Source organism: Macaca thibetana, chromosome 5 (genome assembly GCF_024542745.1).
Source record: "Macaca thibetana thibetana isolate TM-01 chromosome 5, ASM2454274v1, whole genome shotgun sequence".
In the NCBI taxonomy this organism is placed as follows: Eukaryota; Metazoa; Chordata; class Mammalia; order Primates; family Cercopithecidae; genus Macaca; species Macaca thibetana.
In genome coordinates this window covers 31,130,668-31,155,005 of record NC_065582.1, presented here as the reverse complement: position 1 = coordinate 31,155,005, position 24,338 = coordinate 31,130,668, and the positions used below count along the sequence as shown (strand labels likewise).

The following is a 24,338-nucleotide window of genomic DNA, read 5'->3' as shown; positions in this document are numbered from 1 at the left end:
ACGTGGAGGTGGATGTTGCAGTGAGCCGAGATCGCACTACTGCACTCCAGCCTGGGTGACAGAGCCAGACTCCGTCTCAAAAAAATAAAATAAAATTAACTCTAAGGGCCTTATCGTGTTATGGGTATTCTTTGAACCATCATGACAGATGAAGTTGGATGGTCTTTTTAAAGTTTTACTTAAATTTTTGTTGTTGTCGTTAATTCAAACAGAAAAGTTACCTAAAGGATCTCATATTCTGTCATAACTGGCTTTATTTTTTTAAAATCTTTAGTTTACTTAAGTTTTGGTGGTAGAATAAGTATAAATATTAAAAATTCAAGGATATTCTTATGAAATTTCATGAAAGTAGAATTTTGTTAAATTTGGCTTCCATATATTAAGAAATTAGAACTTTGTTTAAATGTCATGTCGCCCATGCATTTTTTGCTGCACTTAATGTATGGATAAGATGGTGTTTGGAACATTAGTCAGGTGCTATCTGCTTTAGAGCCTAATTTAGGTGCAATCAGCCTTGAGCCCAGTGCTAACCAAATTCCACTACCATTTCTGTTTTCTTTGGATGGCAATTCATTGCCATTTTCATAGCCTGCTGGCATGAAAGAAGTAGACACCAATGTGCCAGCAGTGTGACTTTGATATGGTGATGCTATGAGTTCAGTGGACTTTGTGACCTCTCTTCTCAACCAAGGAGACTGAATATTTAAATCTCTAAAGCGAGATAACAGATGTGTTTTCAGAAAAGGGGTAAAGATTGTGACTTTTTTTTCCAATCCTTTGGAGAAATTCAGACTACACAGTTCCAAATATTCTCAAGAAAATCAGTAGCTATACAGGCAGTAGAAATACAGTTTGTCATATGTCAATCATCAGTTTTCAGAAGTAAATAACTTCTATACACTAAACTACAATGCATTGAAAACTATTTTAAATATTCATTATAGTGTATTTGAACTCTTGAACTGAGTTCTAGAATATCTTTATGTATTTAATATACTTTTTTTTCAAAACTTAGGATAGGTGAATAGTTATCTAAGGCTTAAAAAGTGTTCCCAATATATAGTTTTTTTGTTTTTTTATTTTTTGATACAGTCTTGTTCTGTTGCTCAGGCTGGAGTGCAGTGATGTAATCTCAGCTTACTGCAACCTCTGCCTCCCGGGTTCAAGTGATTCTCATGCCTGAGCCTCCCTAGTACCTACCACCATGCCTGGCTAATTTTTGTATTTTTAGTAGAGACGGGATTTTGCCATGTTGGCCAGGCTGGTCCCAAATTCCCGGCCCCAAGTGATCCTCCTAACTCAGCCTCCCAAATGCTGGGATTATAGGCATGAGCCACCACGTGTGGCCCCAATGCTATAGTTTTTAGTATGCATAAGTAAATTCATTTTTTTGCCACTTTTTAAAAAGATGACCAAACAGATTTTTATTGTCTAAAATATTTGCCTTTTCACGGAAAATGACTCTGAAAAGCATTAATCTTTTATAGTACCATGTGTCAATCATAAATGAATGCTCTAGTGAAGGAAAGTACAAAAACGACTATCTAATATTTAGTCAACAAATATGTATACCTAACATTAGGTTTTCACATACAACAAGGTCAATGCTTTTGGAGCGTGCTATCTGCTGGAGAATACAGACAACTAAAGACATTTACATTTTTACCCTTTTTTGGTCACATAAATGGTTTAAATTTTTAGTCTAGTGATATTATAACTTTTTAGATTTTTATCATTCTTAGAAAATAACTTTGAAAATCCTAGATTCGAAAAAAAACATTACCTGTTTTCTTCATAACATTTTTGTGTGTGGCTATAAATGTTCTTTTTTATAACAGCTTTAATAAACTTTAATAAGATATGTCACAAACCATACAATATATACTATTTAAAGTGTACAATTCAGTGGTTTTTTAGTATAGTCAGAGTTGTGTAACCATCACTGCAGTCTATTTTAGAACATTTTCATCACCCCAAAAAGAAACTCTGTATTCACTCGCAAGCCCCTTCCAGCCTTAGACAACAGTTAATCTACTTTCTGTCTCTATAGACTACCTTATTCTGAATATTTCGTATACATGGAAGCACATACTATGCTGTCTTTTTGTGACTGGCTTCCTTCACATAACATTTTGTTTTCAGAGTTCTTCTATGTGGTAGCATATATCAGTATTCAATTTCTTCTTATTGCTAAATATTTCATTATTTGGATATATTACTTCTTACCATTTATTGATCGACATTTGGGTTGTTTCTGCTTTTGGGCTGTTATAAATAATTCAGCTATTGGCCAACTGTGGTGGCTCACACCTGTAATCCCAGCAGTTTGGGAGGCTGAGACAGGCAGATTGCTCAAGCCTAGGATTTCGAGACTAGCCTACACAACGCAGTGAGACTGCTTGTCTACAAAAAAATAGAAACTGTTAGCCGGGCATGGTGGCATGCACCTGTAGCCCTAGCTACTCAGGAGGCTGAGATGGGAGGATCACTTAAGCCTGGAAAGTCAAGGCTTCAGTAAGCCATGATCACATCACTGCATTCCACCCTTGGTGACAGAGTGAGACCCTGTCTCAAAAAAAAAAAAGAAAAATAAAAAGTTCAGCTAGGAACATTCATGTGCAAGTTTTTGTGTGGAAGTATGTTTTCATTATCTTAGGGATAGACTTAGGAATGGGTCATATGAAAACTCCATGTTTAACCTTTTGAGGAACTGCCAGACTGTTTTTCAAAGAGACTGCATCATTTTTACATTCCCCCAGGAGTATATGAGGGTTCCAGTTCTTCCACATCCTTGCTAACTCTTGTTATTGAAACTGCCCAAGGGGTTCTCCTTGCCCACTACCCAGACAGAGCCAATTTATCAAAACAGGATAATTAGAATAGAGAAGGAGTTTAATTCACACAGAGGTGGCTGTACAAGAGACCATAGTTTTATTATTACTCAAATCAGTCTCCCCGAAAACTTGGAGACTGGGGATTTTAAGGATAATTTGATGAGTAGAGGGGGTCAGAAAATGGGGAGTGCCAATTGGTCAGATCAGAGATGAAATCATAGGGAGATGAGTTTGTCCTCTTGCACTGAGTCAGTTCCGGAGTGGGAGCCACACGACCAGATGAGCCAGTTCATTGATCTGAGTGGTGCCAGCTGATCCATCAAGTGCAGGATCTGCAAAATATCTCAAGTAGTGATCCTAGATTTTAAAATAGTGATGTTATCGCCGGGAACACTTTGGGAAGGTTCAGAATCTTGCCACCTCCAGCTGCATGACTCTTAAACCATAATTTCTAATCTTGTAGCTAATTTGTTAGTCCTGCAAAGACAGTCTGGTCCCCAGGAAGGAAGGGGGTTTGTCCTGGGAAAGGGCTGTGATTGTCTTTGTTTCACAATTAAACTATAAACTCCCAAAGTTAATTCAGCCTACTCCCAGGAATGAACAAGGACTACTTGGAGGTTAGAAGCAAGATGGAGTCAGTTAGGTCAGATCTCTTTCACTGTAATAATTTTATCTGTTATAAGTTTTGCAAAGGTGGTTTTATTATTACTTGTCTTCTTGACTATAGCCATGCTAGTGGATATAAAGTAGTATCTCATGTGGCTTTGGTTTGCATTTCCTTGATGGCGAATGCTGCTGAGCGTCTTTTCATGTACTTATTGGCCATTTGTATATCATCTTTGAACAAGTATCTATTCAGATCCTTTGCCCACTTTTTAATTGGGTTATTTGTCTTTTTATTACTAGGTATAGGAGTTCTTTATGTATTCTAAATATAAGTCCATTATCAGATATATGATTTGAAAGTATTTTCTCCCATTCCATGGGCTATCTTTTCACTTTCTTGATGGTATCCTTTGGCGCACAACAGGTTTTAATTTTGATGAAGTGCAATTTAACTGTATTTTTTGTTGTTGCTTGTGTTTTTGGTTGTTCTATCAAAGAAACCATTGCCTAGCCCAAGTGTTGATGAAAAAGCCAAACTCCATAAACTATTTGGAGATATTAATTCTGAGCCAAATGTGAGGACCATGACCCATTATACAGCCTCAGGAGGTCCTGAGAACATGTTCCCAAGGTGGTTGGGTTACAGCTTGATTTTATACATTTTAGGGAGAGAAGTTACAGGCAAAGACATTATCAATACGTGTAAGGTTTACTTTGGCTTGGCCTGGAAAGGCAGGACATCTCAAAGTTCACGAATTTGTGTTGGGCCACATTTAAAGGCATTCTGGGCAACATGCTGCCCATGGGCTCCAGGTTGGACAAGCTTGCCTTAAAAGGTATCAGACTCTTAGTTAAATCTCTTCTAGATCAGGAAAAGGCCAAGAAAGGGAAGAGAATTCTCCACAGAATGTAAATTTTCCTAACAAGAGACAGCTTTACAGGGCCAATCCAAAAATTATGTCCAAGAAATATATTTTGGGGTACAATACTTTGATTTCCTCTAGGGCCTGTTGTCATGGGATGTTATACCAGAGTCAGGTTGGAGTTGGTATCTTATTGCTACAAAGAGTCTGTTCTGTCAGTCTTAGGATTTTGATATTAATGTTAATGATGGTCAGTTATGTCTGAACTCCAAAAGGGAGAGGGTATAATGAGGCATGTCTGACCCCCCACTTACCATCATGGCATGAACTACTTTTTTGGGTTTCTTTGGAATCCCCTTGGCCAAGAGGAGAGTCCATTCAGTTGGTTTAGGGGATTAGAATTTTATTTTTGGTTTACACAAGGTCACAAAGATTTACACTCATGTCTTCAAAAAGTTTTATGGTTTTAGCTCTTATATTTGGGTTTGATCTTTCTTATCACCATAATCTTTTTTTCAACTTTTAACCTTGAAATAGTTTTACATTTACAGATGAGTTGCAAAGATAGTACTGAGTTCCCATATGCCCTTTGCTGAGCTTAATGTCTTATATAACCATAGTATATTTATCAAAACTAAAATATTAACATTGATGAAATAAAGTTAATTAAACTACAGATTTTATTCAGATCTTCTTTTTCTGGTCCAGGATCCAGTCCAGAGCACAAGGTTGCCTTTAGTTGGCAGGTCTCCGTAGTCTACTTCAGTTTGACAGTTCCTCTGTTTTCTTGTGTCCCAAGACCTTTACACTTTTGATATGTACTGGTCGAGCATTTTGTAGAATGTCCCTCAATCTGAGTTTGTCTGATGATTTCTCATGATTAGACTGAGGTTAAAGATTTTTGGGGATAAATACCACAGAGATAAAGAACCCTTTTCACCACATCATATCAGGGGATACATGGTATCAATATGTCTTATTGCTGGTAGCGTTAAACTTGATCACTTAAAGTGGTATCTGCCATATTTCTCTACTGTAAAGTTAACATTTTTCACTTTCCATTCTCTACTTGTTAGAAGCTACCTGGTACGTTCATCCCACACTACTCAAAGGGAGGAGAAAACTGAAAGATTTATGGATATATCACCGTCTTTTTTTTTTTTTTTGAGACAAAGTGGTCGTCGCCCAGGTTGGAGTACAGTGACGTGGTCCTAGCTCACTGCAGCCTCGAATTACTGGGCTCAAGCGATCATCCTACCTCAGCCTCCTGAGTAGGTAGGACTGCAGGTGCATACCACCACACCTAGCTAATTTTTTTACTTTTTATTTTTTGTTTCTGTAGAGAAGAGGTCTTGCTATATTGCCTAGGCTGATCTTGAACTCCTGGCCTCATGCAGTCCTCCTGCCTTAGCTGAGATTTACAGTCATGAGCCACTGTGCCCAGCCCACCATAGTCTTCTCTACTTTGAACTTTCCCTAATAAAATCTTCGATCAAACAGAATTCATTTTGACATAGGGAGCAGAGTATACTTTTTTTCCTGAATGGCTTTCTGGCTATCTCTGCACCATTTAATGAGTAACCATTTCTTCTCCCTAATTTGAAATGGTATCTTTATTATATAATATATACGTATGTGTACTATTTCTGAAGTCTTTATTCTTTTTTTTTTTATTATTATTCTATCCCTTCTCCTATAACAGACTTCTAATGAATATAGCTTCAAATATAAGTTTTTATATCTGTCAAGAGTGGTTTCATGGGAGGATTCTCTGTCTTTTTTTATGATAGGGATGATTATCAAGGAGAACAGAGGTTGAGAAGGGAGTCAAAATTGAAGATCAGAAGGGAGGGGATCAGATGGAGGAATGTCTCTAAGACAACGGTAGAGATAAGCCTCATCATCCAGCTAGAAAGATTAACCCCAGTGGGGAAGAATATAGTCTGTTTCACTATATTCACTGAGTACAATCAGTGGGAGAAAAGACACCTCTCCTGCTATAAACTGAGATAATGAACAAAGTATGGGCACAAATACAGATTATATTAGAAGTTATTGCCAAGGAGTTGAGAAAATTCCCATCTAATTGCCTCTGTCTTTATGAGGTTTGATGCTAAGGTACCTGCCCTGGATAAGGGAAAGAAAAGGTAGAGTTGAAGGTTTGAGGACAGCAGAGAAGGTTCAGTGAACATTTTTGCAGATAAATCTTTGCACATTTCTGTTCATTTCCATAAAATACTTTTTGCTGACTCAAAAATGCACACATTTTTAAGGATATCAGAAGATACTGTGGCCAGGCACAGTGGCTCATGCCTGTAATCCCAGCAGTTTTAGAGGCTGAGGCAGGCAGATCACTTGAGGCCAGGAGTTCGAGACCAGCCTGGCCAACATGGCAAAACCCCGTCTCTACTAAAAAAAAAAAATTCCAAAAATTACCTGGGTGTGGTGGTGCACACCTGTAGTCCTGGATACTCTGGAGGCTGAGGCATGAGAATCGCTTGAAACCAGGAGGCAGAGGCTGTGGTGAGCCGAGATTGCACCCCTGCACTCCAGCCTGGGTAACAGAGCAAGACTCTGTCTCAAAAAAAAAGGAAAGAAACAGCAGCAGCTACTGCCATATATGTAGGTCAGCTTGTTTTAAAAAGAACCTGACCATAAAACCAAGTTTGTGCTTAAAGCCATTGACCTACACAGTTACTATACTACTCTATTACTCTCAAAGTGTTCAGCTTTCATGACTAATCCATGAGCCTGACATGAGCTAAATTGAATAAATTTGTTTATTAGTTTTAAAATATTTAAGATTTGAAAACATTGCTTTATGAGAAACAGCTATTCAAATTGTTCACCTAGGAAAGAGTATAGTCTAATTCACTATACTCATTTATATTTTTATTATAATATATATGAATCTTTATAAATATTCACTTATATTTTTTCAGTCTACTGAGGAAAACTAATTTTAAGGAAGATAATAATTTTCATAATTTTTGTGCAGCATATCAGTGCTTTCATGCCTTAAAAATTAAGAAAAATTATCTACCTCTGTGTGCTACAAGATGGTCTTCAACTTCTACTGTGCCTCGAATTACTACCCATTATACTATTTATCCCCGGGATAAGGACAAGAGATGGGAAGGTAAGTAATAATTTGTGTACAATTCCTGAGACTTTTCTGGATACTTTGTTTCATTTTGTGGAGGAGAGTATAATATTTTTCATAACTTAAAAGCATCCAATAATATTTTATGGCTTTACCAAGTCACGTGCTGCATAATGACACTTCAGTCAACAACTTGACAACATTTATGACGGTAATCCCTTGACATTATAATGGAGCTGAAAAATTCCTATCACCTAGTGACATCTTTTAGAACATAGCTTCCAGACCATCGTAGCTCAACACATTACTCAATTCTTTGTGGTGAGTCTGATGTAAACAAACATACTCTACTGCCAGTTCTTTAAAAGTATACCATATACAATTATGTACAGTACATAATACATGATAATAAACGACTGTTACTGGTTTATGTATGTACTGTATTGTACTTTTGTCATTATTTTAGAGTGTACTCTTACTTGATTTTTTAAAAAGTTAACTGTAAAACGGACACAGGCAGGTCCTTCAGGAGGTATTCTGGAAGAAGCTAACATTTGCATAGGAGATGACAGCCCATGCGTGTTATTGTCTTTGATGACCTTCCAGTGGGAGAAGATGTATAGGTGGAAGATACTGATGATCCTGACCCTGTGTAGGCCTAACTAACGTGTGTGTTTGTGTCTTAATTGTTATTTTTTTTTGAGACAGAGTCTCACTCTGTTGTCCAGCCTGGAGTGCAGTGGCTCACTGCAAGCTCCGCCTCCCAGGTTCACGCCATTCTCCTGCCTCAGCCTTCCATGTAGCTGGGACTATAGGCGCCCACCACCTCATCCAGCTAATTTTTTGTATTTTTAGTAGAGACAGGTTTCACCATGTTAGCCAGGGTGGTCTCGATCTCCTGACCTCGTGATCCACCCACCCCGGCTTCCCAAAATGCTGGGATGTATCTTAATTTTTAATAAAAGGGTTTAAAAGGTATGTGTTTAATGGAGAAAGCTGCCCAGAGAGGAGCTCATACTCTCTCAGGGGCTTGCTTTGATCCAGGTGCTTTTAAAGAACTCTTCCCAGACTGGAAAGAGAAGGGGGTATGAAAAATTGTTTTTTATACAAAGTCTAAAAAATTTTTAAATAGAAAAAAGCTTACAGAAAAATGATATAAAACCATTTTTTGTACAGCTGTACAATGTGTTTGTGTTTTAGCTAAGTGTTATTACAAGAGAGTTAAAAAGTTTAAAGCATTTAAAAGCTTATAAACTAAAAACATTACTGTAAGCTAAGTTTAATTTATTGACAAAAATATTTTTGTATAAATTGAGTGTGACCTAAGTGTATAGTGTTTATGAAGTCTATAGTAGTGTAATGTCCTTGTCCTTCACATTCTCACTGCTCACTCAGTCACTCACCAAGAACAGCTTCCAGTCCTGTAAGTTCTGTTCATGGTAAGTACCCTGTACAGATATACCATTTTTAAATCTTTTATACTGTGTTTTGTACTTTTCATACTGTATTTATAATGTATTTCTATTTATACTATATACGTTTTATACTGTATTTATTTGGTACTTTTTCTGTGTTTAGATGTGTTTAGTTACATAAATACTATTATGTTACAGTTACCTACAGTATGCAGTATAGTCACATGCTATATAGCTTTGTAGCCTAGGACTAACAGTCTATACCCTGTTGCCTAGGTGTATCATAGGCTATACAATCTAGTTTGTGTAAGTATACTCTATGATGTTTGCAAAAGGGCAAAATTGCCTAATGATATATTTCTCAGAAAGCACTTATGTCATTAAGCTACTTGTGACTGTATTTTAGACAAGTAAATATTTGCTAAATGTATAATAATAAATCTCAAAGCCAAGAATTAGTTTATGGAAACTGAAATAAAGTATATACTGGAACAGAACCTAAGAATATACTCATACTAATACAGTAATATGCTTAATATAATTATTGTGCAAAACACAGGGAGAATTTCCATAAATAATGCTCTAAAGCACAGTGGATATTTTTTAACTATCATGTGATTTATCATGTGATTATTGGGTCATATTAATCCCAGAATTTTTATTTCTCCCAGGAGTGAACATGGAAAGGTTTGCAGAAGAAGCGGATGTTGTAATAGTTGGTGCAGGCCCTGCAGGGCTCTCTGCAGCTGTTCGTCTAAAACAGTTGGCTGCGGCACATGAAAAGGATATCCGTGTGTGTCTAGTGGAGAAAGCTGCCCAGATAGGAGCTCATACTCTCTCAGGGGCTTGCCTTGATCCAGCTGCTTTTAAAGAACTCTTCCCAGACTGGAAAGAGAAGGGAGTATGAAAAATTGTGTTTTATACAAAGTCTAATCTTTTGTAATTGTATTTCAGTAATTGTTCCCAAATTACTGGAATATAGAAAACCCTTTTCATGTAACTCTTTTTTTTTTTTTTCTTTTTTTTTGAGACAGAGTTTCGTTCTTGTTGCCCAGGCTGGAGTGCAATGGCGCGATCTCGGCTCACTGCAACCTCCAACTCCCAGGTTCAAGCGATTCTCCTGCCTCAGTCTCCCTAGTAGCTGGGATTACAGGCACCTGCCACCACACCCAGCTAATTTTTTATATTTTTAGTAGAGACAGGGTTCCACTATTTCACTGTGTTGGCCAGGCTGGTCTCGAACTCCTGACCTCAGGTGATCCACCCACCTTGACCTCCCAAAGCTCTGGGATTACAGTCATGAGCCATCACGCCCAGCCCGTGTAACTCTATCTTAGGGAATAATTATATACTTTTTAAATTAAAAAAAAATAATTTATATCAGAATTGTAATTTATGATATTAACAAATAGTTTTGTGTAATTCTTTCTACGTGTATTTGTGTAATGGGTATATGAGAAGATAATAACTTGAGAAGACCTTTGAATATTTCTTGGGAGGCATTTTGTATTTTGAGAGTATTTTTAAACTTGTTCTTTAAGTCTTTGTATGATTGTTCTTAATAAAGTAATAATTTCTGGGACAATGCAATATCTAAAGCCAAAGAGGATAGATTTTCTAAAGAAACATATTAATATGGCTTCTGAGAACCGAAGCAGAAAAACCACAGGTGTGATATCCAGAGGACCAAGTCCAAGTTTTATTGTCTTAAATAAAATTTGTATGAATTTGGTTAAAATCTTAGACTGTCAATTTTTTCTTCTCTAAGATAGGTTATATTATACCTGTCCTACCTCCAAGATTAGATTATTCAGTGGTTGTGAATATACTTGCAAAGATTAAAAAAAAATGAATATCATCTGTATTCTTTCCATATGGAATAAATTGAATTCCAAAAATTTCATCTGTGCTCTCCTTTCTGAAATATCAAGCTCCCTTAAACTAGAAATACTTTAATTGGACCCAATCGAATTTATCCTTTTGATATTATGTCAGAAATGGATATTATTGAATTAACATTGATATAATATCAATTCTAATAGAAAATGTTTTTCATGTTAAAGCCCTTTATTGCTTTGGCACCTTTTTTTTTGAGACAGGGTCTCACTGTCACCCAGGCTGGAGTACAGTGGCACAATCATGACTCTCTGCAGCCTCAACCTCCCAGCTCAAGTAATTCTCCCACTTCAGCCCCCTCAGTAGCTGGGATTACAGGTGTGCGCCACCACGCCCAGCTAATTTTTGTCTTTTTTTAGTACAGACGGGATTTTCCCATGTGGGCTCAAATCCACGGGCTTCAGCCTCCCAAAATGCTGGGACTATAGGCCTGTGAGCCATCACACACAGCCTTTGGTGCCTTTTAATATGTAAACTCAGCAGGTACAATGTCACAACATGTTAATTGTCTTTATCCAAAAGGAAAATAAAATTTCTCTTACCTTTCACCAACCAGGAAGTTTCAACTTAGAGCCAAGCACCTCTCCACAGAGACAAAAAGACATGATGGTCACGTTTCAAAGATGTTTCCAAGACTCCCAAGAGATATATTCCTGTGATACAAAACTGGCAAGACATTTATTTAGATTTTTAAAAGATTCCCAGCTGGCCGGGCGTGGTGGCTTATGCCTATAATCCCAACACTTTGGGAGGCCAAGCGGGGTGGATCACTTGAGGTCAGGAGTTCGAGACCAGCCTGGCCAACATGGTGAAACCTCCTCTCTACTAAAACTACAAAAATTAGCCGGGCATGGTGACAGGTGCCTGTAAGTCCAGCCACTTGGGAGGCTGAGGCAGGAGAATCACTTGAACCCAGGAGGGAGAGGCTGCAGTGGGCCAAGATTGCACCACTGTACTCCAACCTGGGTGACAGAAAGAGACACTGTCTCAAAAGAAAAAAAACAGATTCCCATACATCTCAGACAGAGCAAGGATTTAGAGTGACAAGTTTTCTAAAGGAAATGCCGAAAGAAAATTAGGGGGAAGTTCTTTTTTTGTCATCAGAGTACATTTTATATTTTTTTATATTTATGTTTACACTTGCAAATATAAACTAAAAACATTTCTTTTTCTTCTTTTATTTCTAGGCTCCACTTAACACTCCTGTAACAGAAGACAGATTTGGAATTTTAACAGAGAAATACAGAATTCCTGTGCCAATTCTTCCAGGTAAGGTAGAGTGAATATTCATAGAACTATGGAATTCCACAGCTGGAAGGAACTACATTTCATCTGGCAAAATTTCCTCCTTTTACAGATGAGACCTAAGGCCCAGATATTTGAAGGATTTACTCAAAGCTATACAGCTAGCTGGTGGGAAAGCAGGACTAGAACTCAGTTCTTTTGACTTCCAGTCTAGAAGAATTGAGATAGCCTTGTAAGCCAAGCAGGAATTTCTAACTTAGTGCTTTCATGTTGTTTGTAATGTAATAAATTAGAACTCTAGGCCAAAATTGTAGAAAATAAGTTGAAGGTGTGACCATCAATATAGCACTTATGTAGAAATACATACCGATTTGAGATTTTAAAGTATTTATGTTTTTGTAATGTCTTATCAATAAAAAGTCAGAATTATAAATTAAGCATATATTTATAGGGCTTCCAATGAATAATCATGGCAATTACATTGTACGCTTGGGACATGTAGTGAGCTGGATGGGCGAACAAGCAGAAGCCCTTGGTGTTGAAGTATACCCTGGTTATGCAGCTGCTGAGGTTTGTATAGTTTTATTTTGTTTTTAATATTTATAGGAACTCCTTTTTTAATAAGTGGAGAATTTTGCAAAGTTGAAGAAATAAGTATTTTTTAAAAGTCAGAGGATTTTAGAATTATAAGATTAGAAGGAATCTTTAAAATATCTAATCCAAAGAGTACTTGAATTCCTCATGTTGTACCCCCATCAAGTGATTGTCCAACTTATGATTGATCACCATAAGGGATGAAAAATTGTGGATTGTTGGTAATCTCTTCCTTATTTTGAACAGAACTTATCTACAGTTTTATACTATCCAGAACAAATCTATGCCCTCTTCCAAGGACAACTTTCTTTTTTTTTTTTTTTTTTTTTTTTTTTTTTTTTGAGACAGAGTCTTGCTCTGTCGCCCAGGCTGGGGTGCAGTGGCCGGATCTCAGCTCACTGCAAGCTCCGCCTCCCGGGTTTAGACCATTCTCCTGCCTCAGCCTCCCGAGTAGCTGGGACTACAGGCGCCCGCCACCTCGCCCGGCTAGTTTTTTGTATTTTTTTAGTAGAGACGGGGTTTCACCATGTTAGCCAGGATGGTCTCGATCTCCTGACCTTATGATCCGCCCGTCTCGGCCTCCCAAAGTGCTGGGATTACAGGCTTGAGCCACCGCGCCCGGCCAACTTTCTAAATATAATTATTCCTTGCTCTGTCTTCCTCCCTATCTTTACTCTGGAATTTTTTTTTCCCCAGTGTAGGGGGGGTATAGGAGTTAAGGGAAAGGTTTGTCTCTGCCCTCTGAAGGTTCACCAGAAATGAACTGACAATAGAGAGAATAATAGGAGAAAAAGCATAAGCACAACATGCATAAGCACAAGAGAATGATGACCCGATGACCCAGTGAGGTCCAAATGCTCATCAGAGGGGAAGGGGAAATTGGGTGTTCAGCAATCTTGAAAGGAAGTGAATGATTTTTAGGGAGAATGAATGCACCCAAGACACAGAAATTAACTTGTAAATGATTCTCTTTGGAATTTGAATTAGCCTGAGAGGCAGGCATGATCTTATGAAAAAGTGTTTGTCTAGGTGTAGTTGCCTTCTTCTGTTTTCTTTTCTGCAATAGATATTAATAGTAAGATTTCAGGAATGGGATGGAAGACCATGTGTTCTCTTTGGCAGGTCCAGTCTTAAGGTAGAGAATAGAATATCAGAGAAGAGCCGCATCCAGTGCTTTAGAAGAGATAGGGTTGAAAGACAGGAGGAGGGGAAGGTCAGAGACACCCTGAAGCTGCTGCTCTGGTTTAGCATGCCAGAGTGGCATATTTTAGCCTATCGTTTTCTGAGCCCCAGTAGCAGAAACATGTGATACCCTTCCTCACCCATCGTAAGGGTCACAGCTGACACTCCTGTAACAAAAACAGGGTAACAAGAAAAACATAACAAATTTATTTAATCAAAGTTTTACACGATATGAAATCCTTCAGAAATAAAGGCCCCGAAGACCCAGGGGAAACCATTTTCATGCTTCAGTACAATAAGAATGGACAGCCCTGTGGAAATGTGATTAGACAGAAGGGTATGATCTAACGGTAGTAGACTGAGAGAGGAAGCCAGGCAAGGCCTGTCTGTTCACATTCTCTTTGGCCTTTCTGTGTAGCATTTCTTCCTCTGAGGTATGGCTGGAGCAGAAATCCTCTGGAATGAGAGTTTTCAAGGGGAAAGGGAGAAGGAAGAAAATAACCTTTCTAGGTTTTATGGCCTGTATTAAGGGAGAGGAGTTCTAGTTTCTATGACTCACCTTGAGGAAGAGGAATCCTGGTTTCTGTGACTTGCTTTAGGGGAGAAAGAGGAATGGGAGAAGGTAAGAAAGACCTTGTTTCTGAGGTCTTCCACTCTTCCTTCAGTTCCAGGTACTCAGCATAGGGGCTGAGGACCAAGGGAAAACATCCCCCTTTCCCTCTGAAGGTTCATAGAAAAATCAGCTCACAAGAGGCAGGTTAGTAGGAGAAAAGGCATACAGGTTGATCAGCATGCATGAAGAGAATATTACAGAGTGATTACCCTACCAGACAATGGCGTACAGTTATATGCCTTTCTTGGTAGGGGAAATGGAGATGGGGAAGTATGGATGACTTTAGGGGGATTGTAAAAGATTTTTAGGGGAATTCAATGGGCTTGAAGAATATACAGTGACCTGGGACAAAGTCTCTTGAGCCTGCAGAGGAGACAATGGTTTCTGACAGAAGCCTGTCCAAGTTTATTGACAGACTTCAGTCATTCTTCCTGCAGTATGAGTTCAGTTCATGAAAACTCAGGAAAGGGACCAGAAGTAATTGTTTGCTTCTTTGGTAGGCCCGTGTTTTAGGAAGATAAGGGAACTTCAGAGAACAACTTCATCCTGTGTTTTGGGAGAGAGGGAGGATTAAGAGACAGGGACAGTTGGCCGGGGAAGGTCAGAGAGACACTGAAGCTTCTTCAGTTCAGCATGTCAAAGCACCATATTTTGGGATATCGGTTTCTGAGCCTCAACTTCAGCATGCCAGGGTGCCATACTTTTTAGGGTATTATCTTTGGAGCCCCATCGCTAGCTAGCTTAAATATTCTCAGTTCTGAGCCCCAACACTAGCTTAAATATTCTCAGTTCTTTCAGCCATGACGGTACATAATTTGAGTTTTGAGTTCTTTCAGTATTCTTGCTGCCCGCTTCTGAATGGATCCTCTTTTTATCCCCTTTACAAAGTGGCACCCAGAATAAATAAACCACTTCATGTCTAGTGTAGAACTGTTATCTTCTCCATTCTAGAAACTCGTCTTCCATTGATTCCCTCAAAGTAATTACATTTTTGGCAACCACATCACACTGTTGATTTTTATTATGTATTACTGGGGAAATTATTAAAAATAAAATCTCAGCTGGGCGTGGTGGCTCACGCCTGTAATCCCAGCACTTTGGGAGGCCAAGGTGGGCGGGTCACGAGGTCAGGAGATCGAGACCATCCTGGCTAACACAGTGAAACCCCGTCTCTACTAAAAATACAAAAATTTAGCCGGACATGGCGGCACATGCCTGTAATCCTAGCTACTTGGGAGGCTGAGGCAGGAGAATCACTTGAACCCAGGAGGCGAAGGTTGCAGTGAGCCGAGATCATGCCACTGCACTCTAGCCTGGGCGACAGAGCGAGATTCCATCTCAAAAAATAAAAAATAAAATCTCCTAGGACCCAGAAAAATTCTCTTCATAAATTATAAAAAAGAACAAAACAGGCTGGGCGCGGTGGCTCATGCCTGTACTCCCAGCACTTTGGGAGGCCGAGGTGGGCAGACCACGAGGTCAAGAGATCAAGACCATCCTGGCCAACATGATGAAACCCCGTTTCTACTGAAAATACAAAAATTAGCTGGGCGTGGTGGTGGGCGCCTGTAGTCCCAGCTACTCGGGAAGCTGAGGCAGAAGAATCACTTGAACCCAGGAGGCGGAGGTTTCAGTGAGTTGAGATCGCGCCACTGCACTCCAGCCTGGCGACAGAGCGAGACTCCATCTCAAATAAACAAACAAAAAAAGGCTGGGCGCGGTGGCTCACGCCTGTAATCCCAGCACTTTGGGAGGCCGAGGCGGGCGGATCACGAGGTCAGGAGATCAAGACCATCCTGGTCAACATGGTGAAACACCATCTCTACTAAAAATACAAAAAATTAGCTGGGCATGGTGGTGGGCACCTGTAGTCCCAGCTACTCTGAGGCAGCAGAATGGCGTGAACCAGGGAGGCGGAGCTTGCAGTGAGCCTAGATCATGCCACTGCACTCCAGCCTGGGTGACAGAGTGAGACTCTGTCTCAAAAAAAAAGAACAAAACAGTTTTATTCTTGAATTAGCCTTAAACCAAGACTGTGAAGCCTATCACAGGCCAAGACAGAAATCTCACCCTTTTAAATAGCCAGGCAGATACAATCTGTTCATTGCATGCATGTTAACTGTCTTTACTCAAAGGAAAAATAAAACGTTTTGGTTTTTTTTTTTTTTTTTTTTGACAAGCAGGAAGTTACAACTTAAAGCCAAACACCTACCCAAATTCCCACAGAGACAGGAAGACAGGAGGCATCCTTCTTGGTATTCCATTTCAAAGCAATGGCTCCAAAGCCCTAAAAAAGACATTCTTGGAATACACTTTAAAAGGACTGCCATGTATCTCAGAGAGACAAAGGATTTACAGTTGGAAGTTTGCTAAAGGAAATGCTGAAAGAAAAGTTATTGGCACTAAGGAAAGTTCGGTTTTTTTCTGTTTGTTTTTACCCTTACAGTTTGTAAGTCAAATACAACACATTGGCCCCTGTATTATACTTGCTGCTATAAATTTCTGTTTTCCTAGCCCATATACATGCATTTGCGTTTTTGGACCCAAGTGTGGGATTTTGTATTTCTCCTTGTTAGACATTGTTGACTGGAATCAGTGCCACAGTCACAGGTAGGTGGTTTATAGAATCCATGATTCTCACTTTTGGAATACATACATGAACACTCAGACTCACTTGTATCATGCTTCTTTTTCTCAGGTCCTTAATGATTATCATCAACAGATTATTGATCTCTTTGCCAGGGTTTTTTGAGAGTACTCTGAGCCAAACTTCAGTTTAGTCTCTAGCCATATTCTGCTGCTGATTTGTTCATTTTCAGGATATCAAATAAAACCTTTATGTATATTATTTATGGGGAGGTTTCATATCCATTGCTGCTAATCTTTTCTTTTACCTCTCCACTTCCATGCTTTCTTATAATCTGCTGTGTAATTGCATTGTACATTTTGTACTTTACTATCCAACGAGCATTTTCCTCCACAGAGAAAACAGAAACCAAGGGTTATAGACTATTGCTATTTCTCCTCATCAGAATTACACTTTTGACCTATTTTCCCCCTTTTTCTTGCTCCAAAAATAAAATAAACTTTTATCATCCTTGGTCTGTCTTCAGCTTCTCCCTGTTTTGTTTTCTTTTTTTGTTTATTGAAGTCTTCACTCATTTGAGATGTAAGCTTTCCTGACAGTTTCTTTCTCTCCACCTTCATGTTCTTCATTTGTTACAGGCCTCCATTTCAGATTCTTTACACATGATTTGACATCTGAAGGGCACTTCTTGTTTAATCGTACTGATTTCCCTAGTAATCTCTCTAGTAGTCTCCCCTTTTCTTTCTCATCAAGGCTGTGGCATTGTTTTCATTTCCCATTGTGTGAGCTCTGTTCTTTAATACTCTAGAAGGGAGTACCTTAATACATGTCTCTTTATTGCCTGAACATTTTAAAGTCTGTATATCTGTAATCTAGAGAAGATGTTCACCTTCTAAGAAACCTAAGGCTGTTTACTGTTTTTTCAAGATTATTATGAATTCTAAGGTATTAATAAATTTGTTTTTATCGTTTTTAGGTCCTTTTTCATGACGATGGTAGTGTAAAAGGAATTGCCACTAACGATGTAGGGATACAAAAGGATGGCGCACCAAAGGTAAACCTTCTTAGTAGTTACGTGCTTAACAAACCGACAAACAACAGAAAGAACTATGTGGGCAACAAAATGAGATCCCATCTCTCCAAAAAAAGAAAAAGAAAATTAGCTGGGCTTCATAGTATGCACCTGTAGTCCTAGCTACTTTGGAGGCTGAAACAGGAGGATCACTTGAGCCCAGGAGTTCGAGGCTGCAGTGAGTCATAATCATGCCACTTCATTTCAGCTTGGGTGAGTGACAGAGCAAAACCTATCTTAAAAAAGAAAAAGAAGAAGAAAGAACCAACTTAGACTCAATAAAGGTCTTGCTACAAACTATACATTAATTATGTGGGTGTTCGGAGGCCCAGACAGTTGTATCACTTGAACCCATGAGTTTGAGAACTTCCTGAGCAACATGGCGAGACCCTGTCTCTACCAAAAATGCAAAATTAGCCAGTCTTACAACCCTGTCTGAAAATAAATAAATAAGAATTTTTAAAATTTCAAAAAATGTGGGTGTTAGAATACAGTAATTAATATGGAATTTTTCTCATTAAAAAATATAGAAGCAACTTTGAGCTAACAGTGATTTAGGCAAGTAGTTATAATATGTTTAAAAAATTTTTTAAAGATAATGACATACAAATATACAAACATAAGTCAAACACATGTCAAAGATTTTATTTCATTTAGTTAAGGAGAGAATCAGTAAGATATTACAACCAGTGCAAGAAGAATTCAAACATACACACATTTACAGGCCATCAATCCACTTCATTAACCAAATACATCAAATGAAAATAGTTTCTGCAGTTTTTATTTCTCCACAATTTTCATTTCATTGGACAAGAATCATTTTGCATTACTATCAGTAGGTAAGTAGTGATATACTTTGACGTGTTTGTTTGTTGCCCAGGCTGGAGTGCAGTGGCGCGAGCTTGGCTCACTGCAACCTTTGCCTTCCAGGTTCAAGCAATTCCCCGCCCTCAGCCTCCCGAGTAGCTGGGATTACATCTGTGCGCCACCATGCCTGGCTACTTTTTGTATTTTTAGTAGAGATGGGGTTTTGTCATGTTGGCCAGGCTGGTCTTGAACTCCTGACCTCATGATCCACCCGCCTCGGCCTCCCAAAGTGCTGGGATTACAGGCATGAGCCACTGTGCCCGGCCACTTTGACATGATTTTAACCTCTTTTGGTAGATGTAAAACTGATTCTCCACCTCTCATTCAAAATATAAACCTGCATAATTTTCAGATTTTCACATCTTGTATTTTTGAATCTGAAAGCAAAACCATCAGAACATAGAACTGTCACTCTTTGGAAAAGATAAGGAAAAAAATAGCTTGCTGTCCTATAATATGAACAAAACACAAATTAACATCTCAATCAACTGGCCTGTCTATTCAGGTTTATTTATTATCCAATTTCCCAACTAGATTATAAGCTCCCAAAGGATAGAGATCCTGGGTTATTCCAATGCCTGGCATAATGCCAGGTACATATTAGGTCTCAGTAAATATTTGTCAACTGATAGTTTATCCTCCTCTCTGCCACTCTTGGAATAGAATTAGGAATCTAGAGTCCCTTCCAGCAGACTTTGTGCTTCTCACATTTCCTGCTTCAAAAGCAAATAGCGGCTGGGCGCAGTGGCTCATGCCTGTAATCCCAGCACTTTGGGAGTCTGAGGCGGGCGGATCACGAGGTCAAGAGATCAAGACCATCCTGGCTAACACAGTGAAACCTCGTCTCTACTAAAAAAAAATACAGAAAAATTAACCGGGCATAGTGGTGGGTGCCTGTGGTCCCAGCTACTCAGGAGGTTGAGGCAGAAGAATGGCGTGAACCCGGGAGGCGGACCTTGCAGTGAGCCGAGATCACGCCACTGCACTCCAGCCTGGGCGACAGAGCGAGATGCCATCTAAAAACAAACAAAAAAAGGAAATGGCAAATCCTGTTTGGGACTCCTAGTGGTTTAACTGGCCACATCAGAATCATGTGACATCTTGGGGCTCAGCCTGTCCTGCAGTAAGGCCTAAGAAGCTGTTTTTTAACAAGCCTCCAGGGATTCCAGTGCATAGCCAGGTTTGTAAAGACTGTTATACTGCCTCTCAGTAAAAGAACATGGTTGTTCATATATTATGGTTCTTTTCTATATTATGATTAATTATAAATTATATTTTAGTCTTTAAATATTTTTGCATTTAATATTATAACAAAATTGAAGCAATTTTGGTATTTTTGGTATTTGGTATTTCATTTTTGCATGTTCTCATTTGTTCAAATATGAGTTTATTTCAGGTGGCAGAGGTTGCAGTGAGCCAAGATCGTGCCACTGTACTCCACCTTAAGCGACAGAGTGAGACTCCGTCTAAAAAAATAAAAATTAAAAAAGAAAGATATATATATATGATTTTTAACTTTATGCTTTGCATTTGTAAAAACGTTTATATTTTGTATGTTGCATTTATGCAGATATAATAGCATAGAAGAGTACAATGGAGTCTTAGTAATTTGAGCCCCAAAATCTAAGTTTTTAAAAATAGTACTACCACAAGGTTAGAGTGGGGAAAATCAAAGATTCTGTTTAATGTGTTGTTCCATTCTCTATTTAACCCACTGTAGTTAGGCTTTCTCCCTGCCATTTCACTGAAACGGTTCTTGTTAGAGTCACAAATACCTCCATTTTGCCAATCTGGTGGACAGGCCTCTGTTTTCCCTTACTTGACCTTCTAGTGGATGGCACTTGACACAGTTCAATTATGTTTTCCTTCTTGAAACACTTTTTTGACTTGGCTCTTCCTACAGCCTTCTCTTGGTTCCTATCTCCAATATGCATTTTATTATAAGAATTCTGATTTGGACATTTTTAAGTTACAGAGGCTAAGTAACTTGGCTGGGGTCAGACACCTACTAAGTATTGGGGCTGGGATTTAAATACAGGCTGTGTGGCTCCACGGCCTGTCCCTTGAACACTAAAGGGCATGTTACCTCTAAGAAGAAACAGAAATATGTGAATTAATATTTTAGTTCATACAGATTGAATTGTTTTATAAGTGGTGCTGGGGAAACTCTGTATCCATCTGGAAGCAAACAGAGTTGGACCCCGGTTTGCTGGTTGTTTCTTTCTCGTGATTTAAAGATTTAAAACAATACAAATCAAAAAGAAATCTAAGAGATGACAGTTAACAATCTAGGGGTAGGGTAAGCCATCCTACAGCAACAAGATACTAAAAACCTGTTAAAAAAAAGAAAGACAAACCTTTTTTAACTTAATATATAAAAGTTAAAACACTTCTGTATACCAAAATATACTATAAAGTCTGTAAATGTTTGACTCTCTGTAATATCAAGGAGTACTTAAACATCGACAAGAAAAAAGACAACACATTGGAAAAATGGGTAGAGTCTAAAATATTAACAATTCGTAGAAGAACTCAATGACCACTAATCATAAGGAAAGATACTTAAATATGTTTTTTTCAGAGTCCAGAGGTTAAATGTCATTTCTTCTAAGAAGACTTTCCTGTTCACTCAATCTGGAATAGCTGGCTTCTGTTATTCCCCTTTGCAATACCCTCTGCTCTCTTTCATGGCACTTAAACAATTTGTAATTACATACTCATGTATTTATATAATGTCTGTCTCTATGGCTAGTCCAAAGGAAAGGAACATATCTTTTTTTAATTCAGCCATGTATTCCCAATGCCTAGCACAGAACCTGGCACATTGTAGGTATTCATTCACTATTTCTTGAATCAAAAAGAAAAGATGCTCAAAATAGTAATCAGGGAAATGCAAATTAAAATAGTATTGAGGCCCAGGCGCCGTGGCTCACGCCTGTAATCCCAGCACTTTGGGAGGCCGATGTGGGTGGATCATCTGAGGTCAGGAGTTCGAGACCAGCCTGGCCAACATGATGAAACCCCATCTCTACTAAAAATACAAAAACTTAGCTGGGCTTGGTGACGGATGCCTGTAATCCCAGCTACGCGGGAGACTGAGGCAGGAGCATTGCTTGAACCCTGGAGGCAGAGGTTGCAGTGAGCCAAGATCGTGCCATTGCACTCCAGCCTGGGCAATAAAATAGTAGTGAGTTATCACGACACCTGATACGCTAGCAAAAATGTAAAAGGAACAGTTATATCTGTCACTAACTGTACTATAGGGAAAGGGTCTTATATACTACTGATGGAAATATATTCATTGCTTCAGGCTTTTTGGAAAGTAATATGATAGTATCAATTTAAAAAAAGTAGATGTACCCTTTGATCTAAGAGGGCCACTTCTGGGAATCTATCTTATAGGAATAAAAGCCCCAATATTGTATGTGTATACAGGTGTCCCTTAGTGTGTACGGTAGATTGGCTCTAGGACCCCCAAGTATGCCAAAATTCATGCATAGTCAAGTCCCAAAGTTAGCCCTGCAGAACTCGCATACATGAAAAATCAGTCTCGGCCGGGCGCGGTGGCTCAAGCCTGTAATCCCAGCACTTTGGGAGGCCGAGACGGGTGGATCACGAGGTCAGGAGATCGAGACCATCCTGGCGAACATGGTGAAACCCCGTCTCTACTAAAAAATACAAAAAACTAGCCGGGCGAGGTGGCGGGTGCCTGTAGTCCCGGCTACTCGGGAGGCTGAGGCAGGAGAATGGCGTGAACCCGGGAGGCAGAGCTTGCAGTGAGCTGAGATCCGGCCACTGCACTCCAGCTCGGGAGACAGAGCGAGACTCCGTCTCAAAAAAAAAAAAAAAAAAAAAAAAAAAGAAAAATCAGTCTCCATATACTCGGGTCTCACATCCGGTGAATATTGTATTTTCAATCCTTATTTGGTTAAAAATAAATTCTTGTATATGCGAACTCACACAATTCAAACCCATCTCGTTCAAGGATCAGCTCTATATTCAATATATATTCAAGAGTGTTTATATCTTATAACATTGTTTTTGTTCATACATAAACTGGAAAGAGCGAATGGCTATTATCCATTGGCAGAGGAGCTAGATAATCTATCCTGTCTCTCTACCTGAACTCCTACCTAGCCATTAAAGAGAAAGATTTGAGCTCCACAGTGACTTGAAAAGATTTGCATGAGGTATTTTAAGTGAGAAGAGTAAGATTATATTATTCTATATATTTACTATGTGATTCTTTATATTATAATTTGCACTGTCTCTTCCACACCTGAATCATAGTTCAATTTAAATCTGACCAAAATGTGAATATATTTTAAATTGTCAAATGTTGCCATTTAACACGTTTTTGCTTTTCAGGCAACATTTGAGAGAGGGCTAGAACTACATGCTAAAGTCACAATTTTTGCAGAAGGTTGCCACGGACATCTAGCCAAGCAACTATATAAGAAGTTTGATTTGAGAGCCAATTGTGAACCTCAGACCTATGGGATTGGACTGAAGGAGGTATCCGGGTTTGTTTCTGTAATTTTAATTTCGAAAGATGGAATTTAAATTTATTTGTATTATCAGGTAGTTTATAATACTGACTTAACTTTAGTTATATTTTTTCATTGTCTTGAAATGTTCATTATGACTAAAACTTGGGATATTTTTCAAGGGGCTAGAAGATAACTACTGATCAAATTCTATTATTGGTTAAGTTAGTTTTACATGTTGGAATTGTTGTATCAAGTGATCAAGTGTTGCTTGAAATGAATCTTGAACTTGTGAATATTTGAATCTTTTTTTTTTTTTTTCATTGTAATGCCATCTGCCCTGTTAGGATTGCTCTTGTTATCCATATGCTGTTTGTAGGATGACCACATCCTACAGAGCATTATTTTTTCAAAATGGTAATGCGAAGATAATTTTATGAAATACACATTCAGCCATAGTATATTAATCTGCAGCCTAAAATTTAATTAGGTTATGTGTTTTACATTTCCTCAATTTATCCATTCTCTAGTCTTGTTTTCCCAAATCCTAGGCTTATTAGAATGTAAATGTAAAATTTTCATTATAACCCTTTTGCTTAAACATTGTTGTGGAGCTAGCAATGGTGGCCCACACCCATAACCCAAGCATTTTGAGAGGCCAAGGCAAGATGATTGCTTGGGTCCAGGAGTTCAAGACCTGCCTGGGCAACGTAGTGATACCTCATCTCTACTAAAAATTTACAAATTAGCCAGGTGTGGTGGTGCACATCTGTAGTCTCAGCTACTCTGGAGGCTGAGGCAGGAGAACCACTTCACTTCAAGAGATCAAGACTGCAGTGACCTGTGATCATACCACTGCACCCTAACCTGGGTGACAGAGTGAGATCCCATCTCTAAAAAAATAAAAAATACAGTAATTAACAACAAAAAATTTATTTTAGGTTAAATCTCAGAAAGGTTCAAAGTCTATATAA

General features: G+C 38.7%; 1 protein-coding gene across 1 annotated transcript in view; it reads left to right on the top strand.

Moving 5' to 3' along the window:
* The window catches only part of ETFDH (electron transfer flavoprotein dehydrogenase), a 37,890-nt gene that overhangs the window by 886 nt on the left and 12,666 nt on the right, over positions 1-24,338 (top strand). The window contains exons 2-7 of the mRNA XM_050792612.1: positions 7,302-7,442; positions 9,493-9,722; positions 11,905-11,986; positions 12,414-12,532; positions 17,915-17,992; positions 23,246-23,392. Coding sequence (XP_050648569.1) covers positions 7,302-7,442; positions 9,493-9,722; positions 11,905-11,986; positions 12,414-12,532; positions 17,915-17,992; positions 23,246-23,392 — 797 coding nt within the window. The remainder of the gene's footprint in view (positions 1-7,301; positions 7,443-9,492; positions 9,723-11,904; positions 11,987-12,413; positions 12,533-17,914; positions 17,993-23,245; positions 23,393-24,338) is intronic.